This window comes from Watersipora subatra, chromosome 9, assembly GCF_963576615.1.
Source record: "Watersipora subatra chromosome 9, tzWatSuba1.1, whole genome shotgun sequence".
Classification (NCBI taxonomy): Eukaryota; Metazoa; Bryozoa; class Gymnolaemata; order Cheilostomatida; family Watersiporidae; genus Watersipora; species Watersipora subatra.
In genome coordinates, this window is record NC_088716.1 from 16,369,649 (window position 1) to 16,397,253 (window position 27,605).

A 27,605-nucleotide genomic window follows, 5' to 3' on the forward strand; every position below is an offset into this window, starting at 1 on the left:
TTTGCACAGGTTAGCTTAGAGTACTAATAAATTTGTCGAGAGGTGGTTTGGATAGCCCTTCTTATTACGATTAAACGTTCAGGTTAAATGTTAATTGTAGGCGAATACAGTTGGAAACAGACTCGCCTGTCCAATAGGAAGCATCATGAGCAACAGGATAGGGCTGAGTGAGAGCGTCGTGAAACACCTGCATGTTCTGCCTCAAGGAATCCCGAGGGCCTACACCTATGGTGACTACATCTGTGTCAACTCTGCATCTAATATTAGTGAGTGTTCCATATTGGTAGTTGTCTGTCCTTTGTTATTGTTTTGTCCATACTCTACTTGTCTGTTACTTGCTGTTGGCTTATGGTAGTCTGCTGCATTTCTTAACAATGTATTTTTGAGGTACCATAGAACCGTACACTTGACAAAATCATTGATATGATTTTTTAATATTAATACTTTAGGATTTTTAATTTAAATTTAGTTTTTAAAATTTAAATTTAAAAAATGAAAATTTGAAATTTAAAATTTTTTCAATTTCTCAAAATTTGCAATTTTTTAAAACTTGTAATTTTACTATCACATGTTTAAATTACTTATGCCTTGGCACCTGCCAGTTAAAGGTTGTTTTTAATTTCAAAAACAATAATGTGCAATCATTGGGAAGCCAGGTATGTATATTATTTCTGTTGTCACCATGGATAATCGGGCAGCCGGTAGGCCTTAGCTAACCACCCAAAATTGAATTTGTTGTTTTACCTGCTGTAGCTTTCGAGAAGGAGTATCGGCTACCTAGGCCTAACTCAAGAAGTCGTGTCAGTCATTCGACTACTGGTAAGTAGCCTTAGATCAAATACAAACCAAATAATAAAATTTAATCAGGTAATATTTCTGGCTTGGTTTATCCCTTGATAATTGATCTTTCTTTAGTTAATATTGGATTAGATTCATATTATCATAACATAACTATCATAAACTAGATTGATTCTTAATCTATTAATTAATTAATTCTAATTAATATTAATATTAATTAATCTATTATTAATTAATTCTTAATCTATTAAATCTAATTAGCTCGTTTACCCATGAATTTCTTTGCTTGCTTTGTAGAAATTATTCTTTGCCAAAAATCTTTGACTGACGTACACTAAACATCTTTGCTGCAAAAGCTAGAGTTTTTGTCTCAGAGCTTCTAGCTTAAGTTCCTTGAAACCAGTAGAAAATTTTGTACATTAAATGTAGTGTGTAAAAACCAAGGTTAGCTTTTTTAGTTTTATATAAAACCTGCTGCAAAAGGAAATGCCATCATTTTTGCAGTGTGACCAAGCGACAGGCCCCCATTCTCTAACCAAATATCGTAAAACACACTTGCAAAGAAGGTGGCACTGTAAAAGCACAAACCGTAGATTCATAAACAAGCACTATGCTGCCAAAGTGTTCCTTTATGAAATTTGTCAACCGCGCTGTTATGCTGTGAATTCTGAACAAAAAGGTAACTAATGGTTTTTGTTGTCACAAAATGATAACCAAATAAGCTAAATTATCAGGCGAAAATTGGTGCTGATGTGTTAAATTTGTTATCTGTAATTAAATTTTTTGCAAAATTACCAAAGTTAGCTGTTCTAAAAGCTTTACATTATGAAATGTGAATTATCGTATAATGATAGACAGCATTCTTTCGCATTCTCATATGAGTCGGCCAACACTCTCGTGTGCTGGTGATATATTTACTATTATGCATTCTTTTTGCTTTTATATCAAAACTTAGCTCTATCTTTAAGCAGAGAAATGTGATCGCTTTAGCCTCGCGAATCAAAGCCTCTGGGTAAATAAATTGGACAGCCTTTGGTTGTGTGATTTAGTATGTTTCTTTTGAGGTGTCACAACCCCTGCCCTAAGTAAGGTCCCTAGTCGGAATACTCTTTACACAACTCCAATTTTCATTCAGGACTGAAGCAGGTATAATTTTTACACAAGGGATCAAAACTCTAGTCCTCGGTAGGGTCCCCAGTAGGAACTTTTCTTACACAAGGTGGCACAACTTCCATTTTTCGTCTGAGCCATATTAGGCATGTTCGTTACGAGAAGGGTCTCATATTGCTTCCTCAGTTTATGATACAGCAGGAATGTTCCATACACAATGCATTACAACTTACAACTATAGTCTTTAGTCAAGGTCTTAGTAAGAATGTTCCTTATGGAAGGGGTCAAAGTTCATTTTTCAGTCTCGAACAAACTAAGAATGTTCCTTACACAAGGGATCTCATCTCCAGTCTTCCGTTTTGACCATGTTAAAAAAAATATTCAAGCAGAGTTACTTCTGTGTGTTACAAGTAGTAACACAGTCGTAATTAGTAAATGCGGAAAAAAAAGATATAGTGTGCATTTTTTCAAATTATGCTGTCACTGATGAGTACAATCAGTGCGGCTGAATTTATGAATTCATGAATATAACCGGCACTGTGATTTATGAATGCAATTAGCGCTGTCACTTAAGGACATAATACTTACATATATGCGTACTAGATGAATGCCTGGCATTGCACGGGTAATAAAAAAGTTTTATTGCCAAACATTGAGATTTATATATACATATATAGATGTTCATCGATCATCTTTTCAGTTTGCTGTTCATATGACATGTACTACAGGAAAACATCAAATAATTGTGTCTCTTTTAGGTATGCTAACAGTAGTAGGAGACTTGATGGGGCCAGCAATAGAGCAGCCCGACATGCTGATCAGTCCTGCTGTGGGAGGAGAGGCTAATGTTGCTAGGTTTGCTCCAAGTGTCCATTTGCTCAAATACTTGGATGCTACTGGTCAGAGATTGTCTGCTGCTGCCAGAGAGGAGGCATTGCAGAACATTAAATCAGGCAAGAGATACTTTTTACAATAAAAATCAAAATTTTAGGTACTATAAATTAATCTTTACTATAATAAGAGCCGTGTTCGTCTGTCCAAAGTTACGCGTAGAGAAAATGTATCACATGGAAATTGAACTTATATATTAGACTTGCTGGACCTCTCTTCCCATGTCTTTGCAAACCTTTCACACTATATTTATTAATTTTGATAAATAATGATTATTAATATTAATTATTTTTAGCAACCACTTTTTAAAACCAAATTTCTTCCACAAGTATTAACTAGTTTCTTAACAAGATCAATTATTAACTGTACAGTGCACCTCTAGGTTACAATGTAATTGTTACGGCCACTGTACGATTTTTTGTCTTACGATGTGGAACACGGTGTTTTTTCACCCTCGCCATACGACATTTTTCCAACATGAGCTATCAACATAAATTTCTCTCTCCATTTGAATTTAGCAGTTGAGGTGCTGGATTCATCCGAATAATAAAAATTCAGATACATTTATGCCTTTTGCCGAAATCCCTCCCACAATGCATGAAAGTGATACAATGTTTGCTCTCAGTTCAGCAATCTTAGTGTTTCGTGAATGCTTGATATTGTGTGAGTGGGACAAAAATTAGTGAAAACTAAGCAAAACGGAAATTTATTGTGCATGTTAGCATATAATATACTAGTTATTTTAACCTTTATTTATTATAACTTTATAAATTAACATATAATAACGTAATTTAAAATTTATATATATATAACTGTAATTTGTTAGCCACAGGTCCTAAGTTTGATAACGATATTAAAGGAAGAACTAAAAAAGTGATTACCATTCCGTGAAGCTAGAGCTAATAGGTTAACTATAAGTTAATCACAGTTACTAAAGATAATAAACTATTTTGTTACTAATTTTATATATGTAGGCCTACAGTACGGGGTTTAGGGTTTGCTATAGGGTTTCTATACCCCTCTATATGGTATTTTCAACTTACAATGCCAACACCGCAGCGAATTAATATCATATAGCAAGGGTGCAATGTATATCAACTCAGTCGCTATTGTTTTTTGTTGGCAAATGTCAGTCCATAGATATGTACCAATCTTTTGTTCATCAGATTTCTGGTATGGACCTTGGCTATCATTAAAGGAATATCCAAAATTGACCATCTTTGTTTGAGAAACTGCATGCATGGTTGGCGTGAATAAGCTATTTGAATCTGTTGGTGTAATAGAACATTCTAGATATCCATCTAGAATGTTTTAGAACTTTCTAGATTATACTGGCATAATGTAAACAAAACAAAATGGTTATTCTGGACTAATTAAGGTTTACTGATTTTGTAGGTTATCAACGCCAGCTCTCATTCGTCCATCCTGACGGGTCCTACAGTTGGTTTGGGCCCAATCAGAGCTATGAGCTGCCAGAAGATGTACCTAGCCTTTGGCTGACATCATACGTACTGAAGAGTCTGGCCCAGGCCAAGCCTCTCGTACACATTGATGAGCCTCAGCTACAGACTAGTCTACAATATATTTTGTCTAAACAGGATCCATGGGGTTGTTTCCCTCAGGTAGGTCCATAATCATTCTGTCAAAGTTTAAAAGGGTCTGTCGCACAGTTTTAAGCTAACATGAAGCCATCTGTTGTATAGCTGTTAACCTTGAAGGCGCAAACACACTAAGGAATTTCATTGCAAGCATATAGAGGAGTAAGAGATCTTGGAGATCTATGGAGTTTTGCCCAAACACACTGAGGCGATTCACCAGCAAGCGGTAACGGAAGAAAACTCTCGAACAGCCAATAATATTTTGTATTACCAGTTACTTCAATGTTGTTAATAAATAAATATAGGTAAAGAAATATGTCACCTTCTAGACAATGACATGAACAACTTCTGCTTTTGTTAGACTTTTTAACTTTGAGAAATCACGCAATTCTTAAAAATAATTTACTTTGTTGTATAATTTAATAATTAATTACAACTCGCCATTCTCAAGGTGGTCAACCTGCGTAACAACTGGCTCCCAAATGTTGGTATTCTATTGGGTATCTTTGTAACTCTCGTGTGTCATACAGGACTGGCTGGGCTCTTATCAAACCTATGAATAGTGCAGTGTTCATTTTGATGATGTTTAAATTGTAACAAAATTGGAAAATGTTGCTGTTTTACGTTGCTAACCATTGCCACAAAAAACAGCCAGAGCAGCGCATTCTGGGAAAAACAACCAATCAAAATGCAACTTATATGTGAAAAAGTTCTGATTTAACAAATCTGGTGTTATTGCTCAGCATCAATTTACACAGCGCAGATCGGCCCCACACATCGCGAAATCATATTAAAAATCGTCCAGTGTTCTTGCGCCTTATAGCTTTAGCTGAAGATATGATCATACTTGAAAAAAGCTTAACAACTCTTTATTTCTCTCACTTCATGTTGATTAGCCAAAAAACCGAAAAGAGATCCGGGTTCAGGAACTGTGAACAGTAATAGTAATAAGTATTTTAAAATAAATAGTAATCTATTGATAATCTATATATATTTACTAAATAAATGAGCCATTGAATTAATTTAAAGTAATAAAAGTTGTAAGAATCGTGCAAAAAGCTGCCACAAACTAATTGCCCTTAGGTTTTTCCAAAAAGATTTCTGTTTTTGGTACATTGTAAGTTACAGCAAGTATAATGGCTCATCAAACATACATCCCTCTACAAGAAGGCTCTCACTAGATTTCTACTAATGTAAAGTTTCATCAAGTTGTCAAATTAAATGGTCAAATTTAATAAAACTGTTAAATTCTCTAAAACACCAATTTGGTTTACATTGTCGTACAAGTTTAATAATCTAATTGAGAAGTTCGGTCAAGTGCCATGGAGCTTTACCGGAAAAACAACTTGAAAAAGTATGACTTTGTAAACGTGTAGCACTCACTAATAAGTCAAAAATACATTGCATATGTGAAAAATGACTATATGGTTATTCCCTTTTGGCAGGTTGGACGACTCCACAACAGGGCTATGCAACTAGCAGTTGACCCTGCCCTAGGAGACAACTTTGCACATACAGCTTATGTTACAGTAGCCTTGATAGAAGCTGGATACGGGGACGTGGCTACCGAGTCTCTTACAGAACCTGTAAGTTATCTACCCTAGTATTATGCATTAGGTTTTTGTTATCAAAATCCGAGTTATCATCTCTTGTTTTTTTATTGAAAACATCTTGAAAAGCAATGCTATTTTTCAAAAATCTGCGTTCCAGAAGTTGTTGCAAATTTATATGCGATGAAAGGAAGCAAAGGGGCAAAGTGTTTTGTTTATGAAAAACACTTATTTCATAAAAAGTGTTTGTATCAAAAACACTTTTTTCACAGAAACATGTTTTTATAAAAGAACACTAGTCACGGGAGAAAAGTAAGCAAACATTTCTTCTTATATTTCTGTTTTCTTTCCTACTACTTATTTGTCTTTTGAATTTAGGAAGTCTGTGAGTCCTGTTCCTAGAAGCAAATTTGGTTTGGTTATACTGTAGGAAGGGGTGGTGCACAAGGCCCTTGAGTGCATGTTTGTGAGGAGCAGACGATTCAGGGCTATAAGGGATGGCTACACTATGACTCTTGTAGCCTATGCCTTCGCACTTCATAACACTACAGATACTAGATCAAAGAGGGCCTTCGCCTACATGCGTCGTATGCAAAGCACAGGTACTCAGTCTACATATCTTAGCTTTTCTTCAAGTTGCGGCTTTGCAAAAAGATATTTCAGGCTGCATGAAAAGACACTGAGAAGTGCCTTCACAGAGTATGAAGTGATGAAATTCAATTGCTACATTTTGCAATTAGTCCTTCACATTAGCTTTCCTCCTCAATATCATCGTTTATTTATAAATAAAAATAATTGTCCTAGTAAATATTGGAAGAATTACCCATCATCTCTGCGATTTGGTCGTATTTTTTTGTACAGATTTTTGTCGTATGACGAAAATAATTGATGCTATTTGCCGAGGCTTCGACGAGAAGATCGCAAGGGTCATAAGTTTATGTGGGCCGGTGTATCAATCATCGGCCCTGACTACTTGCATTATACATTGTATACTCTCCATCACTAGCATAGTTTATATAACTAGTAGTTTAAATAATGAAATTGATTGAGCTCTACAATACTTTGAGTATTATTTTATGAGTTAAATGTTGTTTAGATTGCATAGCATAGTAGTTAGTTTTTTTGACAGTTTAAGCATATACATGTATTATCTAATTTTATATTATCTGGATATATGTTATCTGCATATGTATTATCTGGATATACATGTATATCATCTGAATATGTATTATCTAGATATATATATTATCTGGATGTCGTATCTGAATATATAATATCTAGATATGCGCTATTTGGATGTCTTATCTGGATGTATCCAGCTTTAATATGTTCTATTCGGATATATATCATCTGAATACACTTTCTGCGTATGAAATGCAAACAGTTTTAAAAAGCACCCACCCTTTTTACTCCCTAAACTTTTTAAAAGTTTTGTGCAGTTAAATTCTCTAGACTGAACTTAAAAATGTGACAAATTTGGTTGGAATAGCAAAATTGAGTTCTTCACTCTCTGGTACCCGTGAAAGGAAAGAAACTCTAGGATCCTTGGCATCACTATAACTAGCTCATCGAGTTATATCTAGTCAATTGTAAGATTTTACACAGAATTTCTTTTTGCACAGCAAGTGATGGACACAAGAGCTGGAGAGCTCTCAGAGAAGGCTCCAGAATAAAGACAGGCAATCATTGGTTCAACAGGCCGTTGGCTGTCGATGTGGAGACAACTTCTTATGGACTCCTGACTACGATGCTTATGGCCAACCGAACAGCTGTTCTTGACAACGGCTTTGCCATTGTTCAGTGGTTGAGTGATGAGAGACGAGCTCGGGGCGGTTTTAGCACATCACAGGTCAGTTCATAGCCTTAGATACTATGTAGTAGGTAGATGTAGGCCTAGTCTGGAAAACTTGCTAATGCATATGTAGGTTTGCATCTTTGTATAGCAAATAGGTAAAATAGTAACAATTACACTGAGACAAAGAAAATAACCTAATTTCAGATTATATAAAATATGTAAACACACCAAGGTTTCATAATCTAGCAAAAACGCTGCTGGAGTAAGCCAGAAAGATGTTTGGATACCATTGCTACATTGACCATATCGTGCGCAAAAAATATTTCTTGGAAACTAACATAAAATGCTTTGATTTGCAATGCTTAGCCTTCACAGTAAGAACAGCTTGATGTTAGTTATGTGCCTCACTTCAAATTTAATAGTGGTTTCAGCTATAAAATATTTCCTACAGCTGGTTAGAAGAGATTACTAACTTCCTTTCTGAACAAAGTGAATTAAAATAATATGTTTGGCTTTGAGTATCAAAGTGCTTAAAAGTGCTTTCAGTTTGAGCACTTCCTACTTGAATTATGGTCCACTGTTATTATTACTATCATCACTATTATTACTATCATCACTATTATTACTATCATGGTCATCTAATCCACTGTTACAATAGATGCAGTTGTGTGAGAAAACTTTTCTTTGTGCATTTATTTTAAGAAACAGATTTAAGAAGAGTTTTACAAAGTTTTTATATTTCACTTAAGGTATTATATATTATTAACCTGGAGTTATCCTCTCCATGCTTTCTTCTAACAATTCTCGATTACTCTATGGATTAAATGAATCTGATAAAAACATTTTAGTAGCTGCTCAACATTTTAGCTATAAGAGGAGCGGTCAGTTATCGCAACCTACAAACATAAATTATTTTTAAAGATCTCAGACTACAGTTGCTAAGGCTCTGTCAACGACGCCTCTATGACTTTGCCATCACATACTGTCTCGCACTCTAATAATCACAACAGCTCTCCAACACCTAGAATTATGAAGCGTATGCAATTCAAATTAAAGCACATGGTATACACCCCATAAATATGCCCCTTACATGTATACCCGATAAATATACTCCTTACATGTATACCCCTTACATGTATACCCCTTACATGTATACCCCTTACATGTATACCCCATAAATATACCCCTTACATATACCCCTTACATATATACCCCATAAATATAGACAATTTTAATATATCCTAAATGTAATGGGGTTTTTTAAACATCAGAAGGTGGCAGCTTATAATAATATTTGTTTAAATCGAATTACAGTTTAAAGTTTCATCAAATTCATCTTTTGCCAGAATAGATGCATCGTTTTTCAAGTGTCTTCTTGGCGACATGTTATAAAAATTAAGTCGTGGGAAAGTTTTGGTTTCAAAAGGGCTACCACACCCAGTAGACTATGAAACTCTTATCTAGTGTTGCAATACACATGACATTCAGCACCGTTGTGTTTTGTTACCGTGGTTACGGCTAACTGAGAACATTAACTAATGGAGCCTAATAGTTACATTATGCGACGCCTTCTATAAAGTAATGTAAAGTACACATAACATCAGATTGTTTTTTCTGATGAGTCATAGATAATCTTATGTCACATGACCTGTTTCTGTTTTAAACACTTGAAAGTAAAAGTTTAAATTTATTTACAAATATATATTTTTAGACGTAGGAAGGCTTGAATATTTTTATTCTTTTATACCAAAAGTGTCAGCATAATCAAGTGATGCTTCAAACGACCTTTGAACTCAAAGTTTGCAAAACTTTGAGGACGTTGCAAATGACGTTTTTAGTCTTTATTATTTCGTTATTTCACAATGAAAAAATAATGGTTCTGCTTTTTGGATCATACAACCTGTTTTATTTTTGTCAATTAGGCCATTGTCTCCGGTGAAATTCTTCTCATTACCATTTGTAATAAAAAGATAACCCTTGTTGTCTTGAAAGCAAAAGTTTACTGTTGTACAGTCGACCCTTATTTGCAACGACTAATACAGACTGCGCTATGACAAGACTTTTTCAAGATCCAGACATTGACAAAGACCGAACACTGGAAATTGGGTACCGTGCAGTTTCGTATGGTACATTCAATTGCTGTACTGTATTGTCTATTTTGTACAATATGACATACTACTGTGCTATATTGCCTTGCATATATACCCCTAGGCTACAATATGGTACAATATGCATATACAGTATCCATGAGAGAGTAAAATATGGTTATACCTTCAATAGGGTACAGTATAATATTAATAACAGTAATAATAACAAACAGAAACAAATGCGTACAAGGAGAATGGAAAACTGGCAGGAAACTCACACGCACGCGTGGCTTAGGCTGGTTGTCGCGGGAGCCACCTTTGGACTGGCACAGATGCATCAGACAATCGTCCAGACGATGAACATTCTCTGCGCAACTGAAAGCCCAAGGGTTTGAAGTCCAGAAAGAAATTGATCGACTGTACTTCCTTATCATAGGGAAAAGTTCTGTTACTGTGTGTGTGGTCTCAATTGGATACCTGCTATAGCCTGGCACTGATACTTGCGCAACGCTAGGCTATGACAGTTCTTCCTAGTTGCATACGCTTTCGTTATCTTTTCATCAGCTGCTTTGGAATTCTTGTTTGCATGCTGCTTTATTGGCAAACTTCCAAGCTGATTTCAACATTTCATAATAATGGAAAACGTTGACGCTAGGTTTTGGCTAATGCTTTGCGTAATGTCTACTTCAAAATCCTTACGCATTCTACTCTTCATGGCCAGTCAGTGAGTGACCTTCAAATGTACGGTGCAGAATATAAGTAGTGGTTTCAAAAGGTGCCATGTTCTATGTTTTTCTGCGCATGCTCTATATAATTATATTGAGTGTGATACTTCAAGGATTTAGTTGTTCACAATCTGTATGGCCAAATTGTAATTCTTAAACTGCTTAAATGTGAACTTGCAAAAGATTTTAGTAGATTTTATCGGAAAGTAAAAATACTTTTTATCATTTGCAATTTATTTAATGTTAGAAGCGATCTGACCGCCATGTTTCAAGGTTGAAATCGACAAAACTATATCCTGATTAAAATGCTAAGGAGAAAAGTAGGTGCGAAATGAAGTTAGTAGTCCTTGTCGTTCATACAGTTGATATCGACTATTGCGTTCAAGTCGCAGCGTTACGCGTTTCTGAATTGTTCGGTGTCTTTGCAACTGTAGATGTCATAATCACACTTTCGATTGATCCGAGCATTTTAACCACAATCAAGTTTTATCACTTTTAATCTTGAAACATCATGGTAATCAAATCTCCCCAAACCTCAAAAACAATCACAAATGATAGAAAAGTAACGATACTTTCTGATAAAATTTTCTACATTTTGTGCAAGTTCATTGTTTAACGTAATCAATCATCGGCGGAATAACATCAAAGAGTTGGTTTATTCCGACTGATGTAAAATTTTGGAATCGTTCTCTCTCTGGACAGTGAGTTTACTAAAAATTTAGAGTAACAATTTTTTGTTACACAATATTGACCAACCCGCTTCAAAAAAGTCGAGTACATCGAAGTACTAGTTTTTGACCCGGTGTTTGACATCACCATTTCTACTTTTTACCAACAGTTATAGAGATGCAAGTACGTGACAATTACAGTATCATGAAAGAATTAACTTTTTTGATGTTCTATTATGTTCAGCTGATTGTAAATGAGAATAAATAAATATTATATATTTATTATATAACATATAATATATATATAATATATTATATATAGCATATATATTATTATATAATTAATATATATATATATATTTATATATTATATATTTATATTATATAATATATTAATTTATATATATACATTAATATATTATATAATATATTATATATATATATTATATAATATATATATAATATTTAGCTGAGCTAAATAAAAATTATATTTTGAATCTCTCATAATATCACCTCTCATTGAACGTTGAAGCTTTTGGCATCCGAGTGTAGTAAAATTGATATATTTCATGTTTGTGACAAGATATGCAGATAAGAAATTCTTGTAACATATTCTTGCCACACACACTTGCCAATTTTTGCCAACACCCACACGCACCACACGCACATACACACCATACACACATACATACACACATACATACACACGTATGTACACACGTACATCGGTGACAGGAAGGGCACCAGACCTCAAACCGGTCCTTCTGCCAAATTGACAATGTATATTAGTCTGCTGTCTTGCATTAGGATCTTGTCGGAAGGCATTACTGTTGCTACAAATTTTTCAACATTTTCAAATACCATTTTTCAAACGATTCAAATAAATGCTACTAATTTACAGTGTTACTGATTTTAAAATTCAATCTCCAAATGTTCAAAATACTTATATTTATCTTTCCACGAATATGAAAAACATCATTTTTTATTTTGTGACACAAACACACTAAATCCATCATTGTACGCTTCAGTTTATGAACTTTCTGGTACAAAAAACCAACAATTCACTATCCTGACTCCTCCGCAATACTATTAGATTACCAAATTTTAAAACACATCTGTTAACCTCACTCAATAATTTCTGATTGCTGTCTTTAATTTTTTTTGTCATATTAGTAGTATTCAGGTCTGCAATACAGCTGTAGTCACAAATCATTTCTAAATCCAAATTACTGTTTTGTTCCATAATTACTCTAATTTCTTTGTTTCAAATCTTAATGGTGCCTTTCTCATGTGGAGCTAGCTTTAAAATAGACCATCAGCTATCGCTATGAATATTGCAGGATACAGTGATTGCCCTTCAAGCTCTGTCAGAGTATGCTACCAAATTTGCGCCGAGACAAACAAACGTTAACATCACAGCTCATTTCTCAGACACTGTGAATGGAACAAGGGTTTTGACAGAACAAGTGGCATCCTTTGCGGTGACCACACCAACGAGCTTAGATGTGTCGAAGGTGGAGCTACCTCGAATCAGAAGTTTGGTCGTAACAGCCACGGGTACTGGCTGCGTTCGTTTCCAGGTTGGTGGAACTCAGTCTTATGTGACCACTTAGGTGGACTACTCCATCTAATATTAGTTTGCCACTTTCAATTTAGGTATAAATATGTGACAGGTCATCCCATTTTCAATATCAATTATGTCAGACCACAAAATTGCTTTTTAGCTCTTTGTAATAGAGAAATGTCTCAGCTTTTCAAAACTTTTTTTGGAATTGAAATCGAAACAATTGAACCTAAGACACAGCTTTTCATCGAAGGTGGCGTTGATCAATTATATGGTCAACACTAACTGAAAAATTTGTCTTCAAAGATGATGAATTGGATTTTAAACATTATTGTTTGTTGACGTTTAGGAAGGTCATAGCAACCGCATGCTACAAACGTTTTCATGTTACACTACATTTTCATTAGTGTTAGGAATGATTTGGCTTCACAAAAGTCTGAGCCATATCGACCATTTTTACTTTGGGAGCCCATCGTACACTGTATGAAATGCCTCATTTGTATTGAAAATGATACGACCTGTCACATATGTAGATGGTCATATCATTCTGTATATCATTGGAGTCGTCAGATCATAGGTATTTCAACAAATATTCTATTTGTCAATTAATTGTGTCAAGTTAAAACTCAAGACAGAATTTAGGACCATATATAACTGATTTGACATTAACTGTACTTTACCGGCCGAAGCCAACCAAAGCAAGCCAGGATGTGTGGAAAAAAATTTCATTTTGTATGTTGGCACTTAGTTTCAAGCAAAGTAAAGAAGCGACCATCTACAACTGTTATTCCCTTGAGGTAAGGATTTACAAAATGTAGGAGAGGATAACCAGGGTACAGAAAGATTTTTGTAGACTGTTCAGATCGCGGCTTTCGTATTTCTAGTTTATCATATATGGAAAGTTATGAACTGTTCAAAGATGCCATTTCTAACTCTATTTTTAGACTAGTCTAAACTATAACATAGTACGACCAGATCGCTCTGGCCAGCCCTTCACTACTGATGTGACTGTCAGGAACAACACAAGACTATCTCAGCTCTGCAAACGAAAGCCTCTCCTTATTTGCACCAGGTGAGCGCATCCACTAACAGGTTAGATTCTTTTTTCCCCGATTCTCATATTTGTTATTAGCATTTATAATGGAATAAGATTTTGTTGTTCAGTATGTGGATACATAAGGTGGCCAGTGTCCAAATGTTAGGAGTTTGAGAAGAAGTAATTGTTTTAGAAAGATCGTTCTTTTATTATATTATGCTTTTATTATAATTATTATGTTATAATTATATTACTTTATTATAGTTTGCTTATTATTATATTATACTTTTATTATTACCGTAGTGAAGTTACTCATGATCTTCTACAGTTTCTTTTATTTAAGATCTCATAAGTTTTTTATGAGATGCACTGAGGTGGCTTTTGCCTTGATCTCTGCTTTGGTTTTTTTAGAATTGTCTCCCTTGGCGTAGGAGCATTTCTTACGACTATTCTGTAGCAGGGTTTGAATCATTGCAAATAATTTTTTTACATAGCTATTTAGTAATAGACAGAGTATAAAAGATTCTCTTTGTTTTCTGCCATTGTTATCAAACATGGGTAGGGTTCACTCAACATGACATTTCACTCTATTGAGTATACTTCAATAGTCACTTTAATTTATTCTGATGTCATAGATCAAATGACTTTCTCACTAAACTCTGACTAAGCAATTGTCTTTCAGATTGCAAAATATTTTGTGTTAGTTGATTTGGCAGGAAAATATATTTAAGGCTGGGTACCCTTCCTGTTACCACTGGTGGCTTTTTCTGGGAATTGAGCTTAACTTGGCGTTCAGAGATCAGGTGCTCTATTCATAAAAACCGCTTTCATTCCCAACAAAGTTCTTGATTTCTCAGGCCAACTTAGCATTACTAATCATTTATCATAAACCAATTGTTTGAACGTTTACATTCATATCTGGATTTGTCTTCCTTTAAAAATGTACGCCCATTCCTACCTGCTACAACGATTAACATTTTGTAGGAAAAACTAGTAGATTATAAGTGTTTACCCAGGTAAAAAGGAGACAACTTCTCATGTTAACATAAGGGTTTGAAAATTAATAATATTAGTTATTTCAAACATTCAAATACATGCTACAGTTAAACAGCAAAGCGTATGCAGTTAAAAATGGATTACTGGCAGCTAACGTTGTGTTAGTGTATCAAGCATCTTTGTATTTTTATCATCGGTCTGGTGTGTGGTTTTATTGCAAATGCAATAAAACTGGCCAGCCCGTGTTAGTTGTCTAACATGGCACTTCGCTAACTAGTAAGCTCTCGTGATTGTAGCTATGTCGGGGAGGGCGAGAGCAGCCTTGTCGTAATGGAAGTAAAGATGCAGTCAGGCTGGGCAGTGGAGGAGTCTCTGGTTGAGCAGCTCTTGGAGTACCAAAGTCTACGGGTGAAGAGATATGACGTCTCACCCTACGATAATAGCCTTACTCTCTATTTCTCTTCAGTACGTAATTTAGTTTTTCTGTCTGTTCGTCCACACATCTTCAGCCATTGAAAGCCATTTTCAGTCATTGCCTTTGAAATAGAATCTTTTAGACTTTTATGTTTGCATGTGTAGATTATTATTGCGCAAGTCATTATTTGCAAATATTCCTACATCTGTCTATGCGGTGCGTTTTAGTGATGCTGAATGGAAGTCATAAACCAATCGTTTTTGTGATCTGAATTATTCTTAAAAGTTTTCTGTTTTCTATATATTTGTAGAAGCAAGTCGTAAAAAAGCAAAGGCGTTATTTAAAATAATTTTTGGGTTTCCTTAATCAAAATTGCTGTCTCATGTAATTAAATTTCAAATCAGATACAGGCATTGTTTTTATTGTCATTTTGAAGTAAAAATAATTGGCTACAAACCTTTAACATAGGCAAGCCCAAAGTTTCCTTCTAAGTACAGTCAAACATGGATAACTCGCCCACGGATAGCTCGAACACATGGTTAATTCGAACGGTTTCTTTGGTCCGTTCCCACGTAATGATAAATTGCTATATATAACTCGAACTCAACACTGTTAATTCGAACTGTTTTTTTGCCCAACGGCTACCGAAACGGTTGTTATCGCTTTAGAAAATCACTTTATTCAAAGCCATAGAGCTAAACTTCATATTTTCGTAATTCATAATCGTCGTTATTACCCCCATCGGCAAAATATTTTTGTCAACGACTTTTCTAAAGGTTTGGTGAAATTTGATTTATACTGCTATACGATGAATAGCACGGGCTAGCCGGGTCACGCGTGCAAAGATTTTTGCCACGCACATACAAAACAAAAATAGCATGTTGTTTTGTATGTGCGTGGCGAAAATCCTTGAGTGCGTGGCGTAACCCAGCTAGCCCGTGATGAATAGTTTTCCGACGTTGATTCCATGTTGAATCAACGTTGGAATATTGAATGTTTAAAAGGTCTTAAAAATTGTTGTAATTAAACGTATACGTTGTCTTAGCTACAAAACACTATTCATCGTTTGACCTAAACACAGAATACGTGTGTACATTCAATAAGTATCTATTAAAAAGCGTGAGTGATATACAATGTACCGTAAAACCTCGTAAAACTTTTAATTGAACTGCCTCGGAGTGTTGCTCTAAACGAATCCCAGGTAAAGTAAGATAATCTTTGGATAAACTTCAAGAAAAATCGGCAAAATTGATCGTGTGTAAACCCACAAAAGAAAAAAATGTCTTTTCCCCTGAGCATTTCAGCAACGATCAAGTTTTGCCAATGTCAATCTAAAAAACGTCCTGGCAATAACATCACCTCAAACAATGAACCAATCTCAAGTGATAGAAAAATCTCTATACTTTTTGATAAAAACGTTTTAAACTTTACATTAGAAGCATTTAATTCGAAACAAGCCATTTGTGCTTTTGATTTATATTATAGTTTGTATATGTACATGTATCTACTAATAAATAAGTAAATACATGGACTTGTGACAGTGCTCTGATAACTTGAACGCTCTGATAATTCGAACACTTTTGCTCGGTCCCGTGAAGTTCGAGTTATCCATGTTTGACTGTAAACCTATTTATAAGTTATTTCAAAATGAAAATTATTAATCTACTCATCTGGTTGTCTATCAATGGAATTCCTTCAGTTATAACCGTGTTTTTTGGTTATTCTCTACTTGACCGTATGTTCAGGTTTCTCTGTTTTATGATCAATAGTATGCTGGCTGCTTGGCACACTGTGAGAAATCAACAGATGCAATCATAATATGTACTGTAATATAATAATATTTGCTGTAATATAATAATATCATGAGAGATTGTCAGATTGGATAACTATATGCACAGTTATTCTACGAAGTTGGTGGATTGTTGATTAGTGCAGTTGTTAGACTGTTGGTATGCTGTGTCGAAAGTACTTAGTTTAAATCTTGTGCAGTTCAGTTTTTTCCTCCACCTCCTGTGATAGGCTGCAGATGGATAGATAAAAAATTATTATATATAGAAATATTACTATAGAAAAATTTGCTATTGTACTATATTTTCTACTATATATAATATAATCTAATATACTATATTCAACTAATATATTATATTGTAATTTTTATTATATTATCTTATTAAAGAAATATTTTTGGTCTACATTTTTTATTTGAATCTCCTAATCCAACCTATTATTACAAGACCTGATCGGGCCTGAAAAAATGGATCAGCTTAAGCAACTTAACCATGCCACTGTTAAAAAAGATTTCAGGCCAACCAGTAGCAGGACACTTCGTGTTAGAAAAGAACAATAGAGCGGGCTACTGCCCTTTAGCTTGTAAGGCAGTTTTTTTTCGGCCACTCTCATTTGTAATTATCATTGAAAAAGCAAATTCTTGGTACAAAATATAGTAAAATTATTATCATAAAGAACAAGGTAAGGGTTATCTACCCATGATGTCTAATCTTTACTATAATAAGAGCCGTGTCTGTCTGTCTGAAGCCAGGCTGAAAGCATCAGAAATAAAAGATTACACGACCCAGGATTCACACCCATATACTCTGAATCCCAGCCACACACATTGTCAACTGCATCACTCAACCACTTTTCCAAAACTAAGAATAATTGTGTGAATAGCTATTACAGGATGATCTTTTTAAGCAGATGGGACTGCCTTCATACTAATATTCATAATTAGAACAGCGATATGTCTTTCACACGGCTCACTAAAATTTTATTAGAGGCTTGAGGTATAGTTACACTTAACAAAATTTTTTGTTCATGCTGACCGAAATCACAAAATGAACCAATTTTTATTTAGAAATTTTATTAGAGGCTTACACTTTGTAAAAAATTCATAATTAGTAATTAACTTTAACAAACTGATAGAGGACAACTCCCAAGAATTGTAAATAGTCAAACTTTATTTAGCTGTACAATGTAGCCATATTGTTGATTTGAAATATGTCTCTTTTAGCTTCAGTCCCGAAGGATCTGCTTCTTTTTATACCTAAAGAGAACAGCATCGGTTAGAAGTGGGCAGCCCGCTGTGGTCACTACTTATGACTACTACAGACGAGGTATGTACAGTTATGTATAGTTTTGTTATTATTTCTAATAGTTAGTTTTATTATGACATGAAATGATCTGAAATGATCATCTTGTTTATAAAGCAACTTGAGATTGCATTTCAGCAGTCTTTCGTCATTCGCTAACTTGGATCATATGCATCACTAATTGAGACTTGTTTTGAAAGTTTACAGAACATCGGTTAAAGGATTTTTTCAAGTTTTTCAAAATTCCTTACCGTACTATTTTTATAGCTGATAACTCTCTTTTTACACACATAATTCTTTTTTAGATTCACGTCAAGAAACCACGTACCAGATCACTTGCTCATCTTCCTAAAAACCACTTCTTTTCAATTCTGGATTTCTCATGTATTCCTTCAGCTAGATGCATTTTACCGATGATATCCACAAGAAAGAATAGCATTCAAAGCAGGCGTCACACGTTGATTATACAAGTGCCATAATATATCAGCAATGCAGCTCTCTTATGTCATTGATACAGTTGTCATCTGTCGATAACGCAAGTTTCATCGGTCATTGACACAGTATTCACCTGTCAATAATGCACATGTCATCTGTCGACAACAATGCATTTGTCAATGATACATGTGTTGTATGTCAGCAACAGTATGTGTGTCAAATGTCAGTAACAGTATGTGTGTCAAATGTCAGCAACAGTATGCGTGTCAAAGTGTCAATAAGCCCATTATAGCGACAGCACTTGCTAGTGATGTGTTGTCTTCTCAGTATCATTAACTCATATCTAGCTACTTAATAGATTTAACAAGTGGCATCGATGGCAGGATATATCTATTATTTGTTATGAGTGGACCTACAAGTTGTATTTTAATGAACAAGTACCTGCTGCAACTCTTCATGCATTGTTGTTTTTTGCAATGATAACTTGTCTATAAACTAGACTAAAACTTTATATCTTTTTGTATTATATTTATATAATTCCTTTTTATTACATTTAAATATAGTCTGTTACTCTCACGGGTTAAGCTTGTTATTGATGGGTAAAAATTCAAACTGATTATACCAAATAATATCTTATAACAAGGCTGGAAAGGTAATATTCTACCACCTGGAGTTGTCTCATCACACGTTGTTACCAGACGTGTTGAAAGTTGTTATGGTATGTTATCATTAAAATTACAGTCATTTTTTTCAATCAGGCTTACCCCACTTTAGCTTAAGATTGTCTGTAGTTCTATCATAGTCTAGCCTTAGATACTTGAAAATTATTGAGAGTTATTCTAGATCGATGCACTGCAACCAAAGTTTCCAAGGTCTTCTCAGGCTGTGGTTGACATTCATAATTCAAAAACAAATTTGAACGACTTTGGCCTTTCAGATCATTAGTAAGAAGCAAAAAATACCAGCTGACCAGAAAAAAAACATATGTAGTGGCTATGACAGCTGTAAACAAAAAATTTGGTTTGTTTAATTTGAAGCTGGGAAATGGACTATTTCGATGTGCATTTAGTAAGGTTTTCATATATTTGAGTACCTAGAAATGTACATCACAACATCATGAGTATGTTAATACAATCTTTCAATAAAGGCAGAAAAATATCAGCTTCAAATTTTTCTTATTCCATGTGTTGTTAAAATTTTAGAGACAGATGTGGATGCTGTCAAGAAAAGCCTAATCAAACAGAATAATACCTACATATAATATGTGCAAGAAATGTTGCTTTATTTTAGCGATGATAAAATATTTGTATTCATAGCGAAAAAGGCTGAATTAAGAGACTTTAAAATATATCATGTTTCTAGTGTTTAAAAATAAGAGTTTATAAACTTAATTTGAAAAAATCACTTTCCTCAATAGAGTTTTATCCAACAGTTCGATCAGCACTCAATCGTGCAAGGCATCACGAAAGGTTACCCAGGTGTAATTTCCACATGGTTCCACTTTTCAACATTAAAGTAAATACTAGCTAATCTTAAACAAAAAAATAATTGGGAACCACTAAAACTAGCTTGTGCTGGTTGAAAGAAGATTATTTGGCTATGAAATGATAACGCTAATGTTCATTGTCTCAGCTATAAAGTACAACCATGGCTGCTTCAACCATTATATCAAACAATAATGTATTTATAAACAAATCCTCTTTTCACAGACCGTAGGATCTAGAGATATGTAAATATGATGATCTAGTACTGACTAACAGTAAGTCCAGCAATGTCTGAGATTCCTTTCATTCACAATCAGTTAGCTTGTAGGTAAGTGTTTGAGAGGTTGATTCTCGGAAACCAGATGGGGCTTTGAAAACTAAATATTTCAGTGACCCAGCAGAAGGCATGTAACACATGTGTGTCATTACATGCCATATGCATATGGTTATTGAAATGGCAAAAAAATGTAGAAAGACAACGCATTTACGCAGCCTGACAGACAGACATAATGACAAAGGAGATTTATTATTACAGATACTGACAGAAGTCATTGTGGTTTCTCTCTGATGAATCATGTTACGCTAGGATGCAGGGCTTCATGACATTGCACCACTTCTTGGCAGTGGCACTGGTATTTTTACTCGAAACAAGGAATTAACGTAGTTAAAATCATTAGTTGAGGCAGTTACAATGATGGCAACTTTGAGCCATTTGTCTTTTGGATTACTTGGTGTTTCGTCTGTGTAGTTTGGTTGGGGTGACTCTTGCGTTGCCCTGTTGGAAAGAATTGATTAACACTTTAGGGTCCAGGCTAATAAGGCTATTGTTTTGTTCATCACTTTCACTCTGTTGTTTAAAGTAAGGATATATCAGGATAATATGATGATCAACTTATTATCCTGATATTTATCAGGATAATAGGATGATCATTAAAACTTCAGACGATGATTTTTTGACAAATAAATCTAATAGTTCTCTCCGTGAATAAACTAGAACCTTTTCAGTCCTGTTCATTCAATTCTACATAAATATTTGCTGTTAATACAATATATGCCTTGAATATATTAAACTATTGTATTCAATAGTCCAACATAAAGGTGAACAGATATTTTTTGTGTGACACACAAAGTCTCTTCTAGTTCATAAACTTATAGAACTATCAGGTTTGTTTGTCAAAAATTCATTTTCTGAAGCAAAATGATATCCATCAGAATATTATCATCTGCATATGTTGACTTTAACTCGCAGAGTCAGTGGCACAAAAGGTTTAGGGCACCCTAAAGGGTTAAAGAATACTTTTTTACGGAGGCATTCAAAAGTCACTCTAGGATTTTAGAGTTTTATTTTTTATAGATTAGCTGCTTCACCAATCAGTTTTTGCTGTAAATGCATTTTCAGATGATGATGATATTATAAAAAGGTTTTTTATATTGTAATTTGCGCAGTCATAATTTATTGACTATACCCTAACTATTGACTTATCAACTTATTATTGGCCTGAACATCGTGATGTGGTCATATTTAAAGCATGTCATTGTCTGGAATTATTGCGCATATATATAAACTATCATTCACTCTTTATATCTTACCATCTGGGATGTGTAATATATTAAACCCTTAACAACCATATTTCGTAATATGGTTGTCAAGGGTTTAAAACTTGCTCTGTTAGTTTTTAATGCTTACAAGAGTAAATCAACTTTGTGGTTGTGCATGGCTCATTTTAAATCTTTATCGTTGAGATTTAATTTTTAAGAACATCTGCTTGTATTTTTTTTAAATTCTTTTATCAATGGTAGTTTAAAATTTCTATCAGAATGAAATAAATTTAAAAAGACATTATAATAAGCAAAAAATATCATTAACCATGTTTTCATTCAGAAAGAATTAAAATTTGATCAATCAAGATACACTGCTTTTGAACCAGACAAAAGAAAAACTTGCAATTTAGTTACTTATCTAAAATGATAAAAACACGTAAATATTTAGTTTGTAATTATATTTACATTTGTTTTTAAAGTAGTTTCATATTTGATTGTTTTGCTTTTTATAATGCTTTTTAAATGTTGCAAAATATTTTTACATCTTTTCGTCGAACGTTCTTGATTAGTTTCATGTATGTTATGTATTAATGGCACTATATATATAATGTATTAAGAACTGTAAACTTTAAAATAAATATAAATATATATAAATATATATATAAATATATATATATATAATTTACCAGAATAATTATAAGCAAGGTAAAAAGCACAACCTGGCTTCAGATGTACAAACACAGTTCTTATTTTAAGAAAGATTTCGACTAGGTTTTATAGGTTACCCGAATTCATTAGTAGAAGAAATTAACTTACTTAGTTAACTTACTCAATGGCAACTCCATTACCAGTTGCAGTGTTTAAACTGTTTTAAATCTTGAACAAATGTGGAGCATAAGAAGTGTTATGGATATTTGGATTTAGCGAATCAGTGAGATTCGATTTTGTGGCTTGCTGGCCGTGAACCCACAACTACTGGTTAGTTGCCCTGTCCCCGTAGTAGTCTGCTTTTGCACTAAGGCTAGCTTTCTTAAGAAAGTCTCGCAAAAGCTAGGACCAATTTGTTGTGTTTAGGATTTAGATACACTTTTGAATTGGCAGAGCTAGGAAATGGGTTTATTTTGACAGGATGTGCATTGATTTACTCTTTTACTATATACTCTGGTTTTACTATATACTCTGGTTTTACTATATACTGTGGTTTTACTATATACTCTGGTTTTACTATATACTCTGGTTTTACTATATACTCTGGTTTTACTATATACTGTGGTTTTACTATATACTCTGGTTTTACTATATACTCTGGTTTGGTAATTTATTTGTATTAACGACTTTTCTTTAAGATATTTTGTAATAACGATACCATGCTAAGCTAACCTTTATATCTATATGCTGCTTAATAATAATTTAACTTGTCTTGATCTTAATTGTGGTGATATTCTTTGGTTATTGCTACTGAATCTTTAATGTAGGCTCGTAAGACAATAAGAATAATCAGGGCAAATTCCATTTCAGTTTTAAAAAAGTTGTTCAAATTTTTTTGTTTCTAGCTTTAAAATTTTTAAAATATAAAAGGTCGGTCTCACACAAAAATAAACAACTACCTTCAGTTCAAAGTTAGAATAGTAAACGTTGTATATATTTATTGAAAATAAATTTTTTATGCAAAAACTTTTTTATTACCCGTGCAATAATGCCCTAGATGAAGTCCGGCATTCACCTAATAGTTATATATAAATAACTTGAAAAACTAGTTGCTGTTAATCTAGAGCAATTAACTACTAGATTAGCAGTATAGCACATTTTCTAAAATTGCTTAGCCTGTGTGCAGGCTGTGCAGGCCTGTGTACAGCAATTATTTGATTTAGTTTACCTACTGTACGATTATTTCTATTGCCTGAACTATGCGTATACTGTACATGTTTTCAAAAGGTAAAAAACTTCTCTGAAAAATATTTTCTATGCAGAGTATTTAAAAAAATCTAGTTATAATATAAATAGTGTGCACTTGTGACATAGTTCCTACTTGTACAAGTGATCTAGAATGGTGAAATCTATTACTTTGACTATTGACCTAGAATAGACAGTGGTGCTACTTTGAACATTGACCCAGAATAGATAATGCAACTAATTTACATTGACTATTGACCTAGAATGGAGAATGCGGCTACTTTGACTATTGACCTGGAGTGCAGAACTCTGCCATTTTGACTATTGACCTAAAACGGAAAATGCAACTACTTTGACTGTTGACCTAGAATGGAAAATGTTACACATTGAGTATGTGACAAATATCAGTCTTTTTTGTGAAAATCGCAAGCTGAAGAATCAAAGCTTTTAATCTCTTTCTATTATTTTTAAATATTTTTATATAAACTCTATTAATATTACTCATTTATCGACTAGTTATAACACATTCAACTTGACATTTCTTAATTGCATCTAAAGTATCATTTCCTTTCCAAGTACACTGATAAAAAATGAACTATTGTATGCCTGCTTTATAGTAAAATCAAAGGTTATGTAACATTAGTAGTAGATATAATTTACAATAAACTTTGGATGCTCACAATGTCGACGGTACATACACGTGTAATTAGGTAAGTTGAATAGAAGAATAGAAGATATGATCTTTGTCTACAGTTTATTCTCCGTCTCATTTCATTGTCAGAAGTTCCATGAGACGCTTGGCTTGAACAGACTGTGTTTACAGATTAACCTAGGACACTTATGTATTCGCTTCATCTAACTTTCGCGTTTTTGCGGAGTCATCCTCTCGCGAAAGTTTCATGTGCGAAACTAAACTTTCATAACGAACGAGTGAAAACGCAAAATTAAATAGCTTTGTTCATTGATAGTCTAAGAAACAAATGGCAGCAAGCGATCAAATTGCATTATCGACCTCGCCCACACCATTCTACCTGCGGTTCACAATTACATACTAGTCCAAATTGAATTTTTTCCTTATCGGTTAACTGAACCTCAGGAATCTAATTATGTTTGTTCCAAATGCATTTATTTTTCACATCACTATATTTTCGCACTCATCAGAGCTGCGAAATTAAGTTGCAGCGAAATTTTACTCTGTATGCTACTCACGAAACTAAATACTAGCGAAATTTAAGTGTCCTAGGGTACTCTATCTATTCTAGTTTAAAATAACTGCATGAATTATTTTGCCATACCAAGTGCTGATTTATTGCTGCTATTCATACGTTGATTTCTTATCACAGTGTCAATGTGTCCCATTTATAGCTGTACTGTTTTAAAAATCAATGCATTCTAATTAAAGGTTTTTTTTACTTCAGCAAAAACATCTATATCAACAAATCCCTCTGTGTCATTGTTTGTCTGTCTGTTAGTCTGCGTAACAGCTTTGCTTTTCCACATTCTTTTTGGTTTCTCACAAACTCCACACGCATGTGCTCAGAGCATTACACCAGGTTGCCAAAGTATTTGATTTCACAATTTTTTCTGGTTTCTGAGAACCAGCTATTTAAACACCGACCAGCAGACTACTTGATTGAAGATGAAAGAAATATAAGGCTTCCCCAAGCTTGCTGGCTAGCTAAAGCCAGGGGATTATGATTTATGATTTATAAAACTAGCTTACGGCTAGTTTTATAAATCATCAAGTTGATACAATTATGACGAGTTGTCATATAAAGTTTTTATACTAAATATCTTTGTACCTATGTCCTTACTTAACTTTAGCATTTTGGTGTCATCGAAAAGTAGTTTAATGGATCTGATAAAAATAAAACTGGTTTGAATTGTCAGTAACTGCAAGTTTGGTTTCTGCGCTGTAAATTATTTTAAACAAATGCTCAACATCATTTAAGCTAAAAAAGTGTGAGTACGATAGTAGTGGATCCTTATTCTAGCAGGGTTAGCTTTTCTTGCTATTCAATATGAAATCTAAAGCGCTGAGCGTTAATTAAAACGTTAAGTTTGATTGAAATTTAATTCTAATAATTTTAATTTGATCCATAACGTTTAATTGAAATGACTGAACACCATTTTGGAAAAGTTTTCATGTTGACTTAGCAATGCAAGTGATTGCATTGTTACAATAAAAATTGGCCAATCAAACCTCCAATTTCAACAAAAGTGAAGTTTAGTATGAGTGCCACCTAGCTGTATGCTGTATGATTAGCTTAGATAGTGCTCTAGAAGCAGCAAGTAACAGTGAAGAACAGTAAGTATTTCAGTAAGTACCGGTAAGTAACAGTACATAACAATACCAGTATTTAACGGTAAGTGACAGTAAGTGACAGCAAGTGACAGCAGTTAAAAACAGCAGCCTTTTTTTAATTTATTCCTTTTTTCCCCTTTTTTCTTTCAAGAAAAAGAGAATTTCCAGTTGATAGATTTGGAGTTGCTTTTTCTCCTTAAGTCTCAAAGTGGGCGGAGTTTGAGAAATCTAATCCAATAGCTAATATATAAAGCTAAGGATTCTCTGATGGGAGCAATAGCCTCAACGCTTGAAGGTAAGTTGTTTATATTACATATAGGTCATTGCCTCTGATTTAGGATACTGCGTGATCGCGTACACGTAATTACACTTTTCATCATCTAGAAACCAAAGTTCTGTGATAGAGGACCTTATAATATAATAAATATAAATATATAATATAAATAATATAATAAACCTTATACAGGTTTATTTTTATAAACCTATAAAAGTTTATAAAAATAAAAAAGGTTGTAAAAGCTGTAAAAGCTGTATACATGCAACGGTCGAAGTAACTTAGCACTTCAATAGACATTTGCTTTAGGACTTTGCGGACGGTATAAAAAATAAAATTCATCTGTTTTTATGATTCGAAACTAGCAAAGTTCACTAACAAATCCATTTAAAAAAAATTATTTTATATTATCGACCAAATTGTGCTATTCTATTATTAACAATACAAAGTTTATCATCAAAAATAGCAATAATATTTACATTGCAGTTATTTTGCCTGCTAGTGTTACTCGTATACCATAATGGCCACTTCAGAGTTGTAGCACAAAGTGGCACAAAAATCTGTTTGTATTTGGTATTAGCTGCGCATAATCTCCGACATTTCCCTCAAGCTTGGGCACGTAGACAGACCGTGGTTTTAAGGCGAGTCAAATAATAAGACAGCAAGTGTTACCATTGGTGTTTGTGTGCATAGTCCTTTCTGACAGTCATGAATTAGTTGCAAAATGCTTTCCTAAAACAAATTGATACTATAGCTTTTAGGATGAAAAAACGGTCTTCATAGGTATTGAACTCAATACCTGTAAAACATTGCTTCTGGCTAAATTTACAGTAATCTCCGTTTATCCGTACAAGACCTGCAAAACAAATGGAAATGCTAATTTGAGTTCAACTTTGCCAATATGGACCGCAACGGTGTGTAGGCTGGTTAACACCGTGTTCAATGTTAAGCGGGGTTTAGCACCCCTAACATTTTAATATGGCTATCATAGAGAATGGATAGCTCCATAGCCAAGCCTATCTCTGACCGATTTTATGATTTAGTATAATTTATTGCATGTGGCCTGTTGCTGTTGTAAAAATACCTTACTTTTTCAGTTAAATAAATCAAGGCACATATGGACTTAATTTGTTAATTTAAAAAAAATTGACAATCTCTTGCCACTGTTTGTCGTACGATATTAGTTTGTGACCTTATAATATGATTTTGATAGGAGAAATAGTTCATCGATCCTAGATACTGCTTACTTCATTTTCCAATGCTACTGGTATTAGACTTAAGAGGCATGTGTCTTCAGACTCACTCTGTCCAAGCCTCATTTTACTATCACAGAAAATTGGTATGTTGTAG

General features: G+C 33.9%; 1 protein-coding gene across 1 annotated transcript in view; it reads left to right on the forward strand.

Annotated features, from left to right (window-relative positions):
• Nucleotides 1-19,333, forward strand: part of LOC137404839 (ovostatin-like) — a 45,488-nt gene extending 26,155 nt beyond the window's left edge. The window contains exons 22-33 of the mRNA XM_068091066.1: nt 101-266; nt 754-819; nt 2,667-2,861; nt 4,195-4,421; nt 5,843-5,983; nt 6,378-6,549; nt 7,570-7,796; nt 12,563-12,802; nt 13,731-13,858; nt 15,115-15,283; nt 18,244-18,346; nt 18,628-19,333. Of these exons, the coding sequence (XP_067947167.1) occupies nt 101-266; nt 754-819; nt 2,667-2,861; nt 4,195-4,421; nt 5,843-5,983; nt 6,378-6,549; nt 7,570-7,796; nt 12,563-12,802; nt 13,731-13,858; nt 15,115-15,283; nt 18,244-18,346; nt 18,628-18,674 (1,881 nt within the window). The 3' untranslated portion in view covers nt 18,675-19,333. The remainder of the gene's footprint in view (nt 1-100; nt 267-753; nt 820-2,666; nt 2,862-4,194; nt 4,422-5,842; nt 5,984-6,377; nt 6,550-7,569; nt 7,797-12,562; nt 12,803-13,730; nt 13,859-15,114; nt 15,284-18,243; nt 18,347-18,627) is intronic.
• Nucleotides 19,334-27,605: the final 8,272 nt, after the last annotated feature.